The 21751-nt window shown below is 34.2% G+C and overlaps 1 protein-coding gene across 1 annotated transcript in view; it reads left to right on the forward strand.

The window, feature by feature from the left end:
- LOC124365860 (neprilysin-4-like) overlaps window positions 1-21751 on the forward strand; it is a 69214-nt gene that overhangs the window by 470 nt on the left and 46993 nt on the right. The window contains exons 2-4 of the mRNA XM_046821946.1: window positions 14533-14708; window positions 15307-15468; window positions 20790-20873. Coding sequence (XP_046677902.1) covers window positions 14533-14708; window positions 15307-15468; window positions 20790-20873 — 422 coding nt within the window. The remainder of the gene's footprint in view (window positions 1-14532; window positions 14709-15306; window positions 15469-20789; window positions 20874-21751) is intronic.

Consider the following 21751-nt stretch of genomic DNA (forward strand, 5'->3'; position numbering starts at 1 on the left):
AGTATATAAATGTAGTATTATAACTTCTAAAATTAAAGTTTTCACAATTTTTATGAAAACCTTGTGATAAAAGTCCCTGTTCATACTCTTTTTTTGAACATTCTACAACTTTAAATAGGCTTTTGGGCTTGTAAGAATTTTTTTAATCAAGCCCAAAAAATTTTTAAATATGACAAAAGTATGTAATTTTATGTATGTTAAAAACTTAAGTAAAACTTGATGTGCCATAAAAGTTTTTTACATTAGCTATACCTGTGCTATATCACAAATAAATAAAAAAAATATTTGTTATGTTATTAACTCCACTTATAGGGTTATCTATATAAATTAATGTAATGAAAGTAACTAAAACCCTTTTAAAAATCTTTTTATTACATACACGTGTTTCGGTTTTTTTTATTTATTTAAAGGTTAATGTACACTGATGATGGTTAAAAATCGAAACATGTGTATGTAATAAAAAGATTTTTAAAAGGGTTTTAGTTTCATTACATTAAAAAAATATTATTTAATTATATGCAATTTCACAAACTGATATTTTAATTTTTTTTTTTATATTTTAGTTTAAGAACAAAAAAAATATAAATTTACCTCTTTATTTATTTGTTTTTTTTTCTTAGTAATGTTTTCCCAATATACTTTTTAACCAGAATCTATAAGTAAAATATATGTTGCAGCATAATAAGTTCATAACAATATTTTATGTAAAGCTATGCATTTTTGCTGAAAATGAATGCAAGTACAAGGGAAGAACAGAGTCCAGGAAATTCAAGTTGTAAGGATTAAAACGTAATACATTGTTGTTTATAGAATCATAAATTAGACTGTAATAAACAAGTTACTAGAGCTCAGGCCTGCTGCGACCTTTACATACACTTTGGCAGCCAGAGCATCCGCTAAATAGCCAATGAGCCACACACATTTCAGTGTGTCATTGATCTCCTCCCAATATCAGCTGTTTTCTTAATTATTCTGGACTTACAATTGCATTTTATTTTGTTTGTGTTGTTTTGAATTTCAAAAATTACTTTTAAAGGTGGCACACAGAAATTGTCGCTTTTCAAATAAGTATAAGTTCTATGATTTTCACCATAATACAGAATCAACATTTAACCCAATTACATAAATTTAATTATGTAGAAGCAACATTCACCCACTTGCGGTAAATTACTTCAGGAAGATGGCGACCTTCTTCATTCATGCACATTAGAAGCCTTTCTTCAAAATTCTCCATAGCATTTTGTTGCTAGTTGGTAGAAAGATCAGCAGGGTTACATTGAAAACTACTTTTAGGGTCCATTGATTTGGAAGAACACGAAAGTACACATATTTAGAAATTTTTTATTGCACTGCATTCTTTGTCAACCAGTAGAGAGCATTTTAGTTGTCTGCCCACTTTGGGTTGCTGAGTCAATGTGGCAAAAAGAGTTACCAATTCACTATTTCACCTTTTCTAGACACTTGTATCACTGTATAAATTTACTGTTGATATTGTAGTGAGTACAATATGTATTGAAAGTTCTAGCTTGCTGAAAGGAGTGGAGGGAGGAACTAATCCCAGGTTTAGGTTTGGAAAATTTCTTGATTTTGCTATCCATCATGTTCCCATCTTTTTAACATTAAAAACAAAATATATGTGTATATACTTTTATGTGTTCCCTAAAATCAGTGGACTCTAGGAGGTATTCTTCAAGGTAATTCTGCTGATTTTCCTATCAACTAGCACAATACTTGGCTTTCAGCCTTATTAATTGATTCATTAGGTTAAGTAATTGTAATTCTAATTTTAATTAACTTCCAACTTTCTTTAATTGATTAGGATATTTCACTGACCAGTACCTGCAGTTCTGCTTATTGACGTACCCATATGAATAGAAATATTATAAGCTCCATCTCACATCACAAATACTTGTTCAGAGTGCAAAACATATAGCATTATTTCACAAAACCGTGTTCAGTGCTCATAATCGCGTAGCTTGTGATCTCAAAGCGAGTGATCATCATTTTATGTGGGTGAAACTTCAACTCATGTAAAATAAGCTGTATTAAACGATGGTTAAGATCCAAAGTTGCAGTCCACAGCCTAGAGGACTGACGAGGTATCTGAAACACTTGTGCTCTAAAATTCTCCCTGTTCCCTAGAATTGTAGTTGAACTGGGACACCCAATAAATTTTACATTATTATAGATCCTGTTGTATGAAATGTAGTCACCCAAAATTATATTGGTCTGTGATCAGAGATGCCATATCAAAACACCTGTTGAACAGAAACTAAACATTATTTTTTCTAATAAAAATTTCCTCAGCGAACATTGATGTTCAACGTTCCATTTCTGGGCTAACTGGGCATTATGGCAGACTACCTTACGGTTGGTGATGTTCATTGGTCTGGTGATCCTACTGTTACTACGCATTTTAAGTCCGACCATACTTTTTGCTCCACCTAATATTTGTATTTTCATAAAATATACATTTTTAAAGTTTGAATTGTAATGAATAAGAAACATTGTTAAACTTATATTATGAAAATTAATGTTATTTTTCCTTTTGTATTATCGGAATGAAATTCTTTATGTTTCAGGCATTAATTAGGTTTGAATTATTAGGACTGAAAACCAAGGATTATGTCTAATGGATAGGATAATCAGCAGTCTTATTTTGACTTCCATCAAGCAAACTTCCTTCTGGGGTTCATTGATTTAAAACAAACACAAAGACACATAAAAAAACATATTTCAAATTAACTGCAATCTTTCTCACCACCCTGTTAAAAAAAGAGTGCATTGCTATTGAAAATTTATAAATGTGTGCTCGTTTATGTGTCTTTGTGTTTATTTTAAATCAATGGATCCTAGAAGGAAGTTTTTAAGTGATATCAAGCAGGGGCACACCGCCGGGGGGGGGGGGGGAGGGATTGAACGGGATCGGTGCCTGTAGCAATAACCTGTACCGTCCGGGTACATTTGGTTTGCGGTAATTTGTACCTACTCTTCAGACAGACGAGTATTCCATACAAAGTATCTGTTATGTGATAAATGTTAATTTTTAAAAAGATACTGTATCAGGTCAAAAAGATAAAGATTTATCATAGTTTGAATTTTTAAATAAATAAAAAGAGGTTTACAGTGTTCCAGGGGTTGAGAGTTAGAAATTATTCTTATACTTCTTTTGGAGGATGAGGATATAATGAACCTATTTGCATTGCCCAACAACAAGTCTATATCTTATTATAGATTGTAAGAAGATAAATTACTTTTGATAATTTTGTGGAGAAGAAATTGATGTGGGTATCCCAATTTAAATTTTTGTCAACAAATATTCACAAGAATTTAGCACTGTTGGAGATGTTGCCCTGAAGGCTAGAATTACAAGATCATCATAGAGTAAATAAAATATTTTGAGTTTTGGCTTCATGTAAATGGATACCATTGCTCTTAAACCAAGTTGAAGCTTCTAATAAAGCATTTGTATAATAAGATTCAGTTCCTCCAGGTTATTGCTTGTATTTAAGAAAGTAGAATCATCTACATATAGAATTTTTGTAGCTGGGACAGATGGTGGCAGGTCACTAATGCAAATTAAGAATAATAATGGGCCTTGTATGGATCCCTGAGGGACACCGTACATCTGCTCACTGAGACCACTTATCTTAAATATTTGTCTCCTATTGCTCAAATATGATCTTAGAAATAAGAGTGGCATGCCACTAAAACCATAGTACGGCAACTTTAGTACAAGATTGTTGATGTCTACACAATCAAAAGCCGTGCTCAGGTCACAAAAGGTGGCCATAACAAAACCAAATTGCATGGGATTTAAGAGATTGTTTGTTTGTTTGTGATTGGCTGTTTCAATGGCCAAGTGCTCATAGAATATGACAGATTCTAGATGCTGGAATCTGCTAGAGGCCACAACTTTCAAGAGATTGAAGGGTTTTTCAGTGTTTGAGAGCTGCAACTAAACGAGACATCCCAAAGACTGTGAGCTCCTAAAAGCTTGACATCCTAGGGAGCTTTGAGACATGGGAATCTGTCAAATGCCCCCAGATGTTTTTAGGTGTTTGAATCTGCTAAACCTACCAGAGGCTAAATGCTGCAAGATTCAAGGTTTTTATTGTCGTTAGGCAATCCATAGAAATGCAATTGACAAAGTCATAGCTAATTATTTACAATGATCACAGCATATAAACCTTAAAAAATACATATTAGGCACATATTTTTCATGTAAGTCAATTGAATAAATATGAAAGTCAATAAATAAACTAAACTATGTACATAAATTATTTACCAAAGTTAATGTAAGGTTTAAAAGTTGAATCTACACACAGTTAAAAATATCATAAATAAATTAATAAATAATTTAAAATCTTAGGCTACTAATATCACAGTTCAAAAAATCATTCACTGAATAAAACACATTTTGTTTAAACCACCTTTCTGTTATATTTTTAAAACTTTGCAGGGGTACAGTCCGTGCCTTTTCAGGTGATTTGTTAAAAAATTTAAGTTTCATTTTAATGTGACTTCTATTGGTTTTCTCTAATTTTATTTGAGGCAATTCTAAGAAATAATTTGATCTAGTTGGATATCTATGTACTTCCTGCCGTACTTTAAACAACTCAAGACTCTCTTTAACACTAATTAAACAGCAATATATACGTATATATAAATTATAAAGGGTCATTACTTATAGTTCTTTAAAAATTTCTACACACGACGCCCTAGGTTCAACATTTTTTATTATCCTAAGGGCTTTTTTTTGCCATACAAAAACTTTTTTGGAATTACAAGAGTTACCCCATAGGGTTATGCCATAACGCAAATGAGATTGAAAAAATGCATAGTAGGCCATAGTTAGCATATTTCTTGATACACAGTTTTTTTAACCTTCTCAAAAGATAGGTTACCCTTGCCAGTTTTTTACACAGTTCTTCAATGTGATAATCCCAGCTTAACCTACTATCTAGATACATTCCCAAAAGCTTTACAGGCTTAATGTCTTTATATATTGTGTGATTCAAAGAGAAAATTATTTTTTCAGTTTTGCTGTTGTTTACCATAAGTTTATTAGCCTCAAACCAATCTAATGCCCTTTTAACTGCCTGGTTTTCTAACTTAACAAGTTCATCAAGATTTTGATCAAAATTTAAGAGAGTGGTATCGTCAGCGTACAATATTGTTGTACACGGTGTATTAAAAGCTTAGTCATTGATGGCAATAACAAAGAGTAAAGGTCCTAACACTGAACCTTGCGGGACACCCACTTTTATTTCTCTAAAATTAGATTTGTCTTGCCCTTGTACAACCATCTGCTCTCTACAACTAAGGAATGATTTGAAAAGATTTAGTTCATTATTCTTAATACCATAACAAAACAATTTTTTCACTATTAATTCATGAGAAATACAGTCAAAGGCCTTTGATAAATCTATCAGTATTGCAGACGTCAGAAACTTACTTTCAAAATTTAATTAGAATTTTTTCTACTACTCTTTCTACAGCTTTTACAGTACTACATCCAGAGATGAATCCAAATTATTGATCGCAGAACAAATTATTTTGTACAAAGAAAAGATTTAGTTGCATTTTTATACACCCTTCTAAAATTTTACTAAATATTGGTATCAAGGAAATTGGGCGATAACTTGATGGATTAAGTTTATCTCCTTTTTTATAAATGGGTGTAACTTTACTTATCTTAAAAGCTTTTGGATATTTAGTTATTTACCTTGTTCCAGAATCATATTAAAAATAAAGTCAAGTCAAGTCAAGTCAAAAATCTTTATTAAACAATTTCTTCAAGAAATGTAATAGAGTCACAGAATTTACAATCTTGTTTACAAATAAAGTTAAAGGATTTAACAATAAGTCAAAAATTGGTTTATTTATTAATTGTGTGCAGTTGGTCCTGTAGTTCCTGCAGCGGTCAATAAATTCATTGAGGGTATAGATGGTTTCTTCAAGCAGCCAGTTTCGCAGTCTTCTTTTCAGAGTGTTGTTGTCTCCTCTCTTGATTTCAAAAGGAAGCAAGTTTGAAGAGCTTTGCGCCGGCATATTGAGAGTTCCATCCTGTGTAGTGGGAGGATGTAATCCTGTGCGTTTCTAGTTGCATGCCCTCGAAAGTCTCTCCAAGGCTTCTTCAAGTTTTTCTTTGTGGCGTGAAGAATTACCTCCAGAATATAGATAGCTGTTACTGTCAGGATTCCGCGATCCTTGAACACCTGTCTGCAGCTTTCATGCGGCAATAGACCCACCATAGTCCTTAGGGCACGCTTTTTGCAGGACAAGAACTTTTTGAATATTTGTACTAGATGTACTGCCCCACAGTACCACACCATATCGTAGGTGACTCTCAAACAGAGCATGGTAAGCGGTGGTCATAGCTTCATCTGTACTGGTGGCCTTTACCCTTTTCAGAACAAATGTTGCCGTGCTTAGTTTTTTGGCACAAGTAGTCAACATGCAGAGTCCATGAAAGACAGCTATCCAGAAATCATTCCCAGGTGTTTTAGTGAGTCAGTCAATATTATATTAGGAGGTCCTGATACCCTATCTTTTAGTCGTCCCAGGTTCATCTGCTTTGTTTTTGTTTCATTGAACACAAGGTCGTTCTTTTCACAATAGTCTTGTGGCATACTTAGAGATATGTATGCATTTATTTCCAGTTCTTCTGCAGACCTGCTGGTAGTGAGTAAGGCCGTGTCATCAGCATACATGATGGGATAGCAGTAAGCTTCTAAGTACTTTGGCAAGTCTGAAACAAATAAGATGAATAGAACGGGTCCCAGGACGGATCCCTGGGGCACGCCCCGTGATACACCCCTAGGTTCTGAAGCCACTCTCCTCACTGACCCTTCAATAACATGTTTGATTTCAACAATCTGTCTTCTGTTACACAAATAGCTTGTGAAACCATTTGAGAGGTGTTCCCCATATTCCCAGAGGAATCAAGCTTCTTCAGTATTAGGCTGTGGTCAAGACAATCGAAAGCCTTGCTTAAGTCAAGAAAGGTACTAACAACAGAGTTTCCAGACTCAAAGCTATCGATAACAAACTCAATCAGGTCAACAGCCAAGTTGTAGTGGATTTTCCAGAGATGAAGCCGTGTTGTCTCTCTGGTAGGAGCTTGTTAAACTCAAGATGTTCAATTAGTCTTATTAGCACAACTTTTTCGATGACTTTAGATACCGTTGGGATAAGTTATATGGTCTAAAATTGGTTATTTCATCTCTTTGACCTTGTTTATGCAGAGGAATTACTTTGGCAGTTTTTAGTTTATTTGGAAAGACTCCTTGTGAAAGCGATTTGTTTATGAAGTCCTTCAAGGAGCACACAACTCTTCCTTTGCAGAGCTTCAGAAGTCTTGAGGAGATATCATCTACACCAGCTGACATTGAAGATTTCATTCCTTGGATGATAATCCTGACTTCTTCACTCGTTGGTAGGTTTGAAAGCAACAAGTTTGCTCCTCGAGTTGTGCTGAAAGACACCTGTACCAACAGTTCTTGGGGGTTATTGGCTTTTAAAGTCTTTTCTGCCACTGTTTGTAAAGAACTTTGTTAAAATGTTCTGCTATCTTCAAGGGTTCCTCAGTTGCTCTCCTGCGATGCTTAGTTCCATTTTTCTTGTTCAGCACTCATTCTTGAAGCCCTCTCACAATTAATCATACTCCAAATCATTCTACTTTTTATTTTCAGAGTCAGTTATCAACTTTTCATTAGCCTTACGCCTGATAGATCTTAATTTTAAGTCATATTCCTTTTTGTTCTCGAGGCTGCTATTTTGTCTTCTTCCTGACCTGTGAGAATGTACCTGTTATTAGCAGCAATATATAATCTTCTTAGATTATCTGCTTCTGGGCTGGAGATGGTTAGCTTAGATCGTTGACTATTGCGTTTTGAATTTCTGTAAGGGCAAGTTATGTCTAACACGGTTGTCAAAAATGTTGATAAAGTTATCATATGCCATGTCTGCTTCTGATGCCTTGTAGATTTTCTCCCAATATTGGTTAGACACTAGGTTTTTAAAAAGTCCCACATTACGAGAGGTGAAGGTTCTGTTGCAAGATGTTGGGTTCTTTTTAGATCTACAAGAAAACTTGATAGTGCATAACTGCCCCTGTATGGTCGGTTATGCCAGTGTCCACAATATCTACATCTATCATGGTATTGTTCAGATTAGTGCACACAACGTCTATGGATGATAATGGATGTGTTGGTGATTCTTGTTGGTGGTAGATCAAGCCTAGCTATGTCATAGGAAGCTAAAAGATCACGAGGAGGAACTTCTCATTGGTATCTTCCAGACTGTCAACATTCAGATCTCCAACCAAACAGATTTCCGCAGTTATTTTGCGGAATAGTGTCCAAAGCCTCGGCAATCAATGCTAGTGTTTTCATCAAAAGGAGCATTTGGAGGTCGGTACATCCCCAAGACAAAGAGATCACCTTTCCCTGTCATCATTTTTACGGCAGCCATTTCACAGATTAATTCTTGACTTAGATTAGCAATGCTGTGATCTTTTACAGAGTTGGCTAGAGTTTTTGCGTTTGTATATAGACACGCCCCCTTTGAGATGGTTGACTCGGCAATAGGAAGTTATGAGGTTATAATTGATCAGATTAGCGTTAGGAAGAATGCTGTTGCTAAGTCCATGTTCTGTCAGCACAACTATGTCAGGCTTAGAATGATCAAGGAAATGGTTGAGCCTATCAAGTTTGTTGCTAAGTCGGTCTACATTGTGGTGGAGAATTTTGGTTTCTCAGGTGAGTTTTTTCCATCTGCGTTTCTAATTTGGGCCGACAAATCTGTTGGTTGTTGGTGGGAGTGTGGGACTTATAAATTTACCTTGTCTGGATTGCGTTTTGTTAATTTTGAGTTTATGAATGTTTGGTCGGGAAAAGCTGAGTCTGTTTGAGCTTCACTTTTTTCCTTTTTGCCTGTGCTAAAAAATGTGAAGAGTTTGGTGCCTTTTGTACAAGAATCTACTCTCTGATCTACTTTGTTCTTCTGGTTGCCCCTGATTTTCAGCATTGATCTTGGTTCTAATTGATAGAATGTCTGTGTTTTAAGGTACTTACAGTTTCACCAATACTTATTATCTCGTTCTCATTCTTCAACAGAATAAGGTTTTTTGGTTGAGATTATAGGTCTTGGTCTCTTGAGGTAGGCAGGTAGTTCTACATATGAGCCATCCTCATAGCGATGAATGTCTGGGAACACAGTAGACTGAAGGTTGCTGCTGAAATTTGAACCTGTTGGTGGTGAGATTTTCTTAGTGTGAAACTATTGCAGAGATTTGGTGAGTTTCGGGAGTAGACTGTTGAACTTCTTGTTCCTTCCATTTATTTTTTTATCCACTTGCTCAAGAGATCATCTGCTGTTGGTGTAATGTATTAAAAGATCCTGTATGTCTGGTTATGGCGACTAAGCAGTGGGGCAGTGAGTCATATATTTCATCTTTATACTTGGATGTTCGTATTACTATGATGTTCTCACGCCTGTTGTCTCCCTTGGTATTCATGGATGGTTGAAAATGTTTACCCCATCTTGCTTAATTCAAGCTTTTCAGATTGTTTGAAGACCAGGAATTTTGTATTGACCAGAATTTATCTGCAGGTTGGTAATCCCGTTAGGGCAGATCAGCATTGACTTATTGCTTTCTGGGTTGCTGGTTGTCATGCCTTCTTCGTAGAAAATTGAGAGAAGATCTGCAACACTACTTGTACATCGGTATGAGTGACTGAGCACTTGAGTCAATTCTGCTGTTTCCAGGATGTTAAAGTACTTTAGATCATGGTGGGTTCTGTTTATGTAAGGTATTTGGTTTTTGTCCCCCAATCAGCAGAGCCTCTGAAACTCCAGCAAGAGCGCAAGCAAACAGAATTTCCCCCGCGTGTAGCATTAATGCTTCATCCACAAAGGTGAGAGGTCTTAAAATTATGTCATGATGTCATTTACCACTTTGTTAGATATCCCGTAATAGTCCTCACTCCTTGATGAGCTCAAGTTTGATACTAATTTTAAAATGTCACTATCTACAATTTTTTTCCAACTAATAATGATCTCTATTGCCCTATTAGAATTCAAGACGTAATTATTTGTAAGTTCTATTGCATTGTTTTCCAATACACCAGTGTTTAAACCACTACCTATATCTAGATTACTTACTAAATTAACAAAATAGTCATTAAATGTATCACATTGTATGCCTGCTGCCTGATCATACTTATTGTTATTGCCAGAGTTAGTTTCTGCTTTTATTACATTCCAGGCTGCTTTACATTTATTTGTGGCATTTTGTATATAGTTTTCATTTGACTTTATTTTTTCTTGCCTAATTTTGGACCTGTACTATTTTAAAGCTCCTAAATATTCCTTCTTATGGTAATTTTCATTCAGTGTACCCTTGCTACTTTTGAACCTATCATAAAGGCCAACCACAAACTCTAAATTTTCTTAACTCTGATGTAAACCATTTATGGTGTGGGATTTTCAAAGCGTTAGTTTTAATCTGCTTCACTTTACAAAACTCATTGAGAGAGTTTGTCACATTAGTAATAAAGTAATCACAGGCTTGATCAACCTCTGAAAAATTGCCAATATGTGACCAGTCTACAGCTTTTAAATTTTCCCTAAGATTTAAAGTGGCATTATATGAAAGGTTTCTAACATATTTTACTTCCTTATTACCATTTAATTTTGGGTTAAAACAACCAAACTTTGCCAAAATTCCTGCGTGATCCGATAAGTGAGGTTCTACAACTATACAGTCAACATGTTCTCTAGATACATTTGTGGCAATATTGTCTATACATGCTTTACCTCTAGTTGCTTCTTGATTCAGACAGTACAGGTTACAAGATCTTAAAACATTTAAAAATGAATATGTTTCATATGATTTCTTTACAATATTTATGTTAAAATCTGCTGTTAAAACAATTTTTGAACTTTTATATTTTTTGTACAGAAAAGTTAAAAGTGTGTCCAAAGAATTAAGAAAAATGTCTATATTAGAATCTGGTGGTCTGTAAGCTGTAACTATGGCAAGGTTTTCCCTAGACAGAATCACTGCTGTCGCTTCAAAGGTTCTTTCGATACAAAAACTATCCACATCAATAGTCTTGAAATCAACATCCTGCTTGACAAATATAACACTTCCTCCTCCTAGTGACATTTTCCTACAACTAATATTTCCTATCTTAAAACCATATGGAACATACATGGAGGCTTCCTCAGTATAAAGCCAGTGCTCACTTAGTGTTACAGTATGACAATTCAAACTACTTAAAAATAAATCCAACAAATCTAACTTATTTCTAATGGATCGAATGTTTAAATGAAAAATATTTAAGGATTTATTGTCGCTGTAGTCTGACCTGGATGCTTGCCCAGCTGCAAGGGTTGGCAGTTTTCCGACGCAGTACTTCTTGAAGAGGAAAGATCTTCTTCTACTTGCTGTCTTGACTGCTGAGTTGCTGGAACTGTCTCTGCCTCACTTGTTGTGATTTGTTGAATTTTTTCAACTATCATCTTTGCTAACCTGTTTCCCTCGGGTGTTGAGATGTTGGCCGTGACGAGTATGGAAGTGTCTCTCTGCTTTACTCACATCAACCACTGTAGCGTGTGAGTATTTCTGGCCTAACTCCTTCAAGCGCAGATTAGTCCTTGATACAGCTCGATTCACACAAGACCAGTTTACCAAGTCGTATCGCGTCGGCAGTTCAACCAGAACGACATTGGTGTTTTTTGTGTTGTCCAATGTGTCAGATATGTTTGACAGAGCCTCTTCAGCCTCATTTTCAGCAATGTCATTTGACCCACACATGAGTACCAAAATGTCTTTTTTGTTTAAATTTTCCCCTTCAATATTCTTTTTCTTCAAAATTTGCTTTGATCTCCCCCCGGGATTTATAAAACCCACCGCTTCATATTCAGTTAGGGAGTTGTATGTTGTTCAGATGCCAGGCTAAATTTCGACCATGACTATCAGCGCAGAGGAGAATCTTATTTTTGCCAGGTCTCTCATCATCAGAAGTGTTTTCTTTTCGTTCACCTTCTTTTTCATCCTCTTCTTGAGATAAAAGAACTTCAAAACGGTTTTGAGTTACCGGTACTATATTAAAATTAGAATTTTGTGATTTATATAGCTCTTTTTCATATAATTTTGTACATTTCTTAGTGTTTGCAACTGATGGAGAAGCAACATTTTGGTTTTTTTTAGAACTCCATGCTCTTTTGCCATCCCTGGTGTACTTTTTTTCTGGAGTTGAATGAACCAGTGGAAGACTAACATGTAATTGTTCTCTATCTCGTGTTGGTAAACTTGGCCAATGAGGCTCCTTAATTATAAGATTTTGTTCCTTTACTTTTCTCTCTAAATTTATTATAGTTTCTTCTTTTTGCAAAACTAAGTATTCTAACTGTACACTATGGTTTTTGAGTTGTTGTATTTCTTCCTGTGCTTGCCTCAAATCTTCATTCAAGGTGTTTATGATTTCCATTTGATTCTCGAGTTCCTGAGTAACATCTATTTCTATTAAACTTGTTTCCAAGTCAAGCTCTTCAGCTATATCAGAAGATAAGCATGACTCACAATACCATTTTTCTTTGGTTTTGTAGATTTTGTTGTAGTCATCATTACTTAAGGAAATACATTTAAAATGAAACCATTTAGAGCATGCTCCCCTACATAATATGGACTTAGCTTTCTTTATGTCCCTTGTACACTTCCCACAAAAAAATTGTTTTTTATTTGTCATATTTTAAACACAGTTAAAAAAAATAAATAAATAATAATAAATAAATAGCAAATTCAATAACTGTATGAAATTATTAAAGCTAGTGGTAGAATAAATAGTTCCCTTCCAAGGATGTGAGTTTGTTTGTAAACAAAGTTGGGTGTAGTTGACAGTTGGCAGTGATACCTGTTCAGGCCCAGTCTTAGCTCAGCTCAGTTTACAGTCCAGAGGTGAGCTCGGTTATCTACAGTCCAGAGGTCAGGATGTCTTATCTCTGATAATTCTTTATCTGTATTCAATTAACATTCTTGTATTTCCATGAAAAAACTTTGATTACATTGTCCTTATCTTATTTAATTCACAGATTTTATTAAAACTACTCACATACACTTGAAGCTGGTTGTAAACACTACAGTTTGATGTAAAACACTTCCTCGGCAGTTCTAAAAAACCACTAAGTTTATACAAAATATTGAAGAGCACACTTGTACCTGTTTGCTCTGTCAGGGCAACATGGTACCAACAGTATCGGTGATCCTAGGCAAGACAGGAACCTTCCAGTTAGGAGCTTCCTTCCAAAGTTTGTAACACACATAATTCAGAATATAGCGAAGGAAATCTTTGGAGACACAGAGAGGTTTTTCAAAGATCACACAGACTGAGGTCCTAGAGGTTGGATGCTCTTAGATTTTAGAAGCCCCTAAAGTCTGAATGTTATAGAACCAAAGCGAGAGAGTGACACTTCCAAAAAATCTATTGTAAACACTTCAGATATTCCAGGCCATTTTTCTCAATGCAGACATCAATAGTAGATCGAGGTAACCTATACACAGTCCTAGAGGTTGTAGATTTCTACTGTAGAATTGCCACTCCTAGGTGATCCTTTTTACCACTTAGTACCCATGGGCTTCCAGAGGGTAGGTTGTCCCAGGAATTTAGTACTACACATCCCAGAGGTGTTAGAAGCCAGATGGTTCAGTGCAATGAAGTTTTAAAAGGTTAAGTTTTAGAAACCAACAGAAATCAACCTTAATCTTGTGGCTGATGAACTAAAAGATTTTATTTTAAATTATATGTAATCAGGAACATTAAGAGTAAAAAACTATAGTATTTTAACAACCAAACTGTGAATATTTTTTTAATAGAATCAGGCTAATCTTAATCCTGAGTTGTTTTTCAATTCGTGTCTTTTGATTTATTTATTGACACTTAGTTTTTAAATGGATGCTGTTTCAAAACTGTTAATAACAATCAATTTTATTTTAAAGTACGGTATATAAAAAAACAATGTTTATGTATAGTTACAGTTTTTTTCACTTAAGTAATGTTTTAGTTACATCTTGCTCTTTAGGCAAAACTATAATTTACAGATAGAAAATTAAACCAAAAGAAATGTTGGTTATGAGAACTATCAGCTGTACATTACTCTGTATTTGCATGGAGAGCATTTCTCATCCAACCATTCATCAATAATCCACTAGTTTATTATCCATGTTTATTGATAGTTGATTGTGTATAAGTGGTATAAATCAAAATAATAGTAAACCCACAAAAGACCAGGTAGAGAGTACTTTGTAAAAGGTAGGAGTGAAAAAGAGCAATAGGTCTTTAATTATTGAAATAAAGGTAACAAGAAAATTATTCTAGGCAAACAAGTGCAAGCAACAGCATTCATACAGTACCTCCAAGGTGAGTTTAAATGGCATAATACTATTATAAATTTCTCTCTTAATTAAAACCAATATACCACTTTGTCTTCTTTAATACTCAACATGTTTTCAACCTTTGACAGGCTACTAGTAGCATTGTCTATGGGCTGTTCCGTCTCCGCAAGGATTCACAGTCCTCTCATGTTCCGAGATCTCATCCTCAACGCAGAGGCTGGCAACCTGCCACCATCTCTAGGTCTGCAAAGAAATACCCAAGAAAATGCAGAGGTCTGCTCCACACCTGAATGTATGGCTGCAGGTAAATACTCGCTGTTAAAAAATTACCTTAATTCAAATTTACAAAATACAGTGATAGTTATAGCATTAGTTTATAATGATTTCAGATTTTTGTTGTTGTTCTAGGGAGTAAAAATTTCCAGAACAGTTACCCTTACAGTCCCACAAGCTGATTTTATCTGTCAATATAGTAACTTTTATACAAGATTCTATCCTCTCACTGGATTAGCTGCCTAATCTCTCAATCATTTACTTATTAATTATCTTTCATTATTACTAAAAAAATATTATATAAATTATTATTTTTGTAGGTATCAAGGTTTCATGAATAATGTGTAGGTCAAGTAAAATGTTTCTCTGTGAATAGTACAGTCAAATTTAAATAGTGCCTTTAGATCACTCTTTTTTTTATGCAGATTTAATCTCAAAACACTATAAATACCTATCATTCTCAAGGGATTGATCCAGTAAAGGTATGTCCAGGTTACATTGCATTCATTGCGTTTGTTGAGTTTTGAACCTGGCCATACATCCTCCATAAGCAGTTAGATTGCAGTCTCCTACACTTCTTCAGTTTTCCTACCATCCTGACCACTGCTGATTTCAACTTTGTGATACAGCCAAGGAGCTCAAGGCCTCTATGAATCTCTCCGTAGACCCCTGCCAGGACTTTTACCAGTTCTCCTGCGGAGGGTGGATCAAGAATAATCCAGTGCCTGCCACGGAGTCTCACTTCAACCAGTTTAATCTGGTCTCCAAGACTCTTTACATTCAGCTCCGAGGTTGGTGTTGGTGACTAGAGTGAAATGTTAAATGATTGAACACTGCTGAGGGTTTTTTTCAGCAAAGTTAGCTTTTGTTAATTGTGAATTGTTTTACCATTATGATTAAGCCTGCTCTGCACTAATAATTTATTAAGGATCTGATAATTGCTTCTTAAAATCTTCTCCTCTATCCATCTGTCTGTCTGTCTGCCCATCCAGGTGATAAGGCTTGATAAAAAAGAACCTAGAGACTTGTATTATTGACTATCAACTGTATTATCTACATGTTATACAGTTATTCTCATCAGCACAGGTATATAGCATATCTTTTAAATACTTTTGGGAACCTAGTATTTAAGGTACTTTCTACTGACAGATACATATTGTTTCCAGTACTAGTTTGAAAATAACAGATAAAAGTATGGGTAATTGTTAGTGTAATCGTATAGCAACGAATTATTGTAAAATTTTACTTTTAACTTTGAAAACTGCTACTGAAACTTATAATTTAGTAAAAAAGAAGTGTATAACAGTGAATTTTTATCGCTGAATGTTTTTGAATGGTTTAAGTGTTTTAAAGATGCCAGAGAAGACGGTGAAGATGATTCGCAGGTCACCCTTCAACGTCTAAAATGGATGAAAATGTCGAAAAAGTCACTAATTTGATTTTGTCTGACTGCCGATTAAGTGTTTGCGCAATCTGTAAAACTGTAGGTTTTGATAATGAATGTGTACGGCAAATTTTGAATGACAGTTTAAAAATGCTAAAATTGTGTGCTACAATGGTGCCAAAAATTTTAACATTTGAACAAGAAGCTCGCAAAAATGTTTGTACTAACACTTTATACGCGATTGAAAATAACAGAAGTTTTTTTGAAACGATAATAACATGTAATGAAACATGGTTTTTTACTTATAATCTGGAAAGAGCCAAGAAAGCTTGAATGAGTAAGTCAAAATTTAAAGCAATGATGATTGTTGTTTTTTTTCTATCCATAGGATTGTGCACCATAACTGGGTTCCTGGAGATCAAACAATTAATCAATATTACTACCTTGAGGTACTTTCTAAACTATGTCAAAGAGTAAGGGAAAACACCCCAAAATGTGGAATGACAAATCATGGGTTCTCCAGCAACACAATGCACCAGCTCATTCCACGTTATCTTTCAAGAGGTTCCTAGCCAAGTACAGCATCCTAGTGTCAGAACATCCACCTTATTCACCAGATCTTGCACCATGTAACTTCTACCTGTTCCCTAAGGTGAAGTCTGCATTAAAAGAAACAAGATTTGAGTCTCTGAAAGTTGTAAAAGAGAAAATGGTGCCTGATCTGAAGGAGCTGACAAAAGATGACTTCCAACACTGGAAAAATCGCATAGAGCGTTGTAGGGATAAAGAAGGAGTGTATATTGAAGGTGACAAGAGATTATGTATAAAATAAAAATAAAATATTTTACGTCAGTCTCGTTATTTAATAGCCTCATACCTTTTATCATTAAATTTGATTAAAACACAACGGAAACTTTTCAAAACGCAAGAGGAATTATATTTTACAGTAAAATTAAAGAATTGTTTCGATTAAAAATTCTGGTAGAATAAGACTTATCTAAATCCTCAATCATTCTGATTCATCCAAAATATTTCTATAACATGAAAACAATTAATTAGGGCTAAGGGAAAATTTGAACATACTTATCATTCAAATCCTTACATTTTAAAAATACCATAAACAGTTTAATGTCCCATGTACATTCTTATCTACAAATAGCAATCACAATGGTAAACATTAAGTTAAATGGAACTTTTCCAAATCCATAACATGGTGACTTAGTATTGTAATACTTATAAGTTGCAAAAGAATCCAATTTTTGATGATTCATGAATACTAACTTTGATTACATTCTTATTTCATTCATATTACATTTTGTACTATTACACAGGAGGTGCATTATTCTTATGGATGAGGGCTGCACCCTTAGTGTACAAATTTTTTTGCTACCGCTAAAATATTTACTACCTGAGCCACTCACTCCACTACCGAACGCTCTCTTTTTGTGTGCCTTAATTTTTTGGCTAAATTGAGGAGTGACAAATCAAAACGTGTTTTGTCACAGTTACTAAAATATTGGGAAATCACAAAAAATTGTTGATCATATGTTTTTAAGCTTTACATTCTTTAGGCTGCCTCATTATGAAGTTCATACGATTTAAATTATAATTAACTCTGTTTTTCTGTTAAAAGTTTCCTTTTTCTTTGTAAAAAGTGCTTAAATAAGTTGGACATAACACTATTTGAACAAACGGGTTGGACAAAACACGTTTTGTTTAAATTACTCAAGGACAAATCACGCTTTGATCGAACCATATCTTATAACCACGACAATGGATAAGGGGTCATAATAAAGGTAAAACAGTATAGTTTGTTCAAAAAGTGTATTATTTACATTGATTTTAAGTTGCCTACAGTTGAAAATTAAGAAATACATTGATAAAACTATTTAGCATTTAATTCACCTTCAAAAAATCATTGTTTATATTCTTATGGCAACCTCGTCTTCCAAACACTCACACAAAACTTCATCATTGTCATTGTCTTGATTATTTACTGCCTCAGTGTCATTGATGATTTTCTTGTACCATTCAAAGTATTCACCTGGTAAGGTCTCCCAGTCCTGTCCAAACATAATCTCTAACAGTTTTTGAACGTCCTTTTTCTTTTCACTTGAAATTGGGTGGCCTAAAAGAATCTCTTCTAGTGCGATATCCATTATCTTCTTGTCGTTTACTTGCTTTTTGTACAAAGTCACAGAGTTCTCTTCATCCATATCTTCAAAACGGTAGTTTTTTGTAGCTCTCACGCCAACTTTAATAACTTTCTTCTTTGTCACCAATTGTTTGCCTTTATTTTTCACTTGACTTGTCACAGTTGCTCTCTTGGTTATGAAACTTCGTTTCATTACACTAATTGCTTCTAAGTTCTTGAAGTACGTTGACAAGGATTTCGTATTCAAAGTTTGCCAGTCAATTCCAAGTTGTTTGACCTGTCCAATTTGTTGATACAACTTAGTGTAATCTTCTTTCGATAAAATTGTGACGTTCTTTCTTAGAATTTTCTCTACTCTGCCAAAAATCCGGTCCGCAGGTAAAAAGCTGTGTCCTTTGACGGGATAATATATCTGAATTTCCTCTAAGGTTGTATTTACTGTGTGCATGTAAAACATAAGTGTGTGAAGTACTATGTTATTTTTATTTTGAGCACCGCACCCGTCACAAAATAAACGAAGTACAGTCTTACCGTTGAAGTCCATTGTGTTAAGGTGATAAAAAAAGTGCTGATGAGACCTCTGTGCTTCCTTTTCCAGATTGGTCTTCCGTCCAAGTGTAAAAAATAGGGTCCTTTGTGGCCAAGTCAACTATTACCAATGAATAAAAATTCAATTGCCTTAGATAAAATGCTTCCTGAATGCAAGTTTTAGGCAGCGGCTGGATCTGTTGGAGATCAAAACATAATGAAATGGAGTTATCAGGTTCCGTTTTAATGTAGTCGTAAAATGCCTTTGCTCTCCTCTTGTGGATGGTTTTTTCGGCCATTAACATAGCTTTTTCTTGAGAATTTGGTGGCGCCTGTTTCAATTTTTCTTTTATTACTAGGCACTGGCTACAAACATCAGACGCTGGAGTTCTGAAACCTATGTTGAATTCATTTCTAAAAATGTCTCTGAACATAGAAAAACTAACTTTTAAGCTACCTTCTGCATCAGAAAGCGTTGAGTAATATGAATTATGTAGTTTTCTTATACTACACTGGCTGCTCAGATAAACCCTTTTTGATTTTGTTCTATTGTAATGACTTTCAGTTGCATGCAACCCTGATATAAATTATCTAACATTTTCTTTCTTTGCAATGCTTTTTCTACTTTTTCTATCTCCACCTCTATGTTCAGCGATTGCATCTCCAGAATTTACCTTTTTAATTATACTTGCTAGCCTAGTTCGCCCAAATTTGGTAATGGATAAGAAGTTTTCCTTGCAGACTGGAATACGTTTATTATTGATTACTGAAGGAATAAAGTACTGAACTGAGAATGCATGTTTACCTGAACTTGGTAGCTCACTACGTTCCTTACGGGGCCTACGCCTCTTCACTGGCCTAGGTTGTACTAAACTGGCTACAATATTGTCTTGTCTAATTTTATCTGGGATTTTGTACAGTTTATCCCTGAGAATTTTGACATCTCTTGGCCTAATTTGACAACACATCAAATGTGATGTGCTATGTTTGCAAGGAACAAACAACACTGATCCGGTTGGAGCTGAATACCTTTTAAGCTTAGCTGCCTTAACCTTAGTTGTTACTTTTTTCTTTTTCTTGAATCGTTGTTAATTAAGGAAACTGGCACTCCACCATCCAACTCACTAATTGAAAACTCTTCCATCACTGAAACTACTGTTTATCCTTTTTAAAACACAAGCAAAAATGCCATAAATTTTTACAGAACTCACTGTAACATAACCTCTAACACTGTGAAATCAACACAACATGGTCACATGACTCATTGAACCAATAAGAACACTTCGCTGACTGACTCCCATTGGTTGTTGGACAAAACATGATTTGATCCAAATGAGGGTGTGGACAAAACACAGTTTGATTAAATTCATGATTTTCCTACTTAAGTTACATGGGACAAAACATTTTTTGGTGCCTTTTGCTATGTATAGGTTGATAGAATTCAGTGAGAGGAAAAAAAACCATGTGCATAACTCAATATCGAATTTTTGGTGACAAAACACGTTTTGATTTGTCACTCCTCAATTGTGTCTTATGTAACTAATACAATCAAAGATATAACATATTTTGATTTTACATGTATCGTATTTTACCTAATCGTCACCTACATAGTACTCTGTAAGCATTTTTATACAAATGGATGTTTATATTGTATGTCTCTGTAATACCTTTATATGAACTCTCATTTTTTCCAATATATCTTTTTTCTTCAGCATTGTAAATTCACCTTGTGGAATATCAATTTTGGTAATAGTAACATGAGTCAAAGCATTAGAAAATTACTTAAAGTAATGAATCATGATTCATGCTAGCTCTTTGATTACTCTCTTTAATTTACCTGTTTAATTTGAAGCAAGTAGGCTGGTCTTCCAACAAAATTTATTGAAGGTAACAAATTTAAATTGTAACTAACTAACTAAAATACAGACACAACAAAAATAAAACCAGTTAGTTACTCGCTAAACAAAAACAAAGAAAATACAAAAAATTATTCACTTAAATATTGTCAGAGTATTCTGGTTCATGATAAACATTATTATTCTCAGATTTACTGGAAGCTCCAGATTCCGATGATGATCCAGCTCCAGTGAAAAATGCAAGACAAAGCTACAAGGCCTGTATGGATACTAGTAAGTATTCTGGTTAAGTCAAATTCTCCATCATGATTATCTCACTCAAAACTCCATTCAAGGAAACCATTGAAATTAGTTATTTCAGCCTCATTGTTAATTTTTGGTTCTAAATTTTTACACATCTTAGTAAAAAAGATAAAACATTTTTAATGGAAATGAAAAAATTTTATTTAAACTTTATAGAAATGACTCGAAAATGTCATGCCCAATTAAGTAGTGTTCAGAATAAAAACGCTTCACTTCTGTTTCTGTCCAAAACATTGATAAACATTTTCAAATTGCCAAAGGCTTTGAAAATGTGTTGTGATTGCCACAGTGTCATCAAATATGTTACATTATGAAATGGATCAAACAAAATAAACCGTATGTATGTTTAGCAGCTAGATATTCCCACCATTAACAATGGATTATTTAAGAACAGCTTGTTTTAATAAGTTGAAATTCTGTATACACCTTTATAACCTAAATATCTAATTACATAAAAATTCGGATTTTTTAGAAGCTTTATTTAAATAAAGTTATTTTTGTAGATTATAAACATCTTTATTTTCTTGTATTTTAATCAAAAGAAACCTAAAAGTTTCTTGATATTTTGGTTTGTCTTTGGTCCAGGAATAATACCTAAAAATATTGGTAGACACCTAGTTCTGGGTCACTCAGTATACTTCATTAACTAATTAATAAAAGAAAAATGTAATAATTTTTAGAATATTTTTTTAAGTTTGCATAATTTTGAATTTACATGAGCAAAAATATGTAACAAGTTAACTTTACCTCAAAATTTGTTTCAGAGATTTCCTATTTCTTATATTCCATAGCACAATAAATAAGAATAACATATGTCTAAACAGACTGTACTCAGTAGCTGTTTTGTT

The sequence above is a fragment of the Homalodisca vitripennis genome, chromosome 7 (assembly GCF_021130785.1).
Source record: "Homalodisca vitripennis isolate AUS2020 chromosome 7, UT_GWSS_2.1, whole genome shotgun sequence".
Taxonomy (NCBI): domain Eukaryota; kingdom Metazoa; phylum Arthropoda; class Insecta; order Hemiptera; family Cicadellidae; genus Homalodisca; species Homalodisca vitripennis.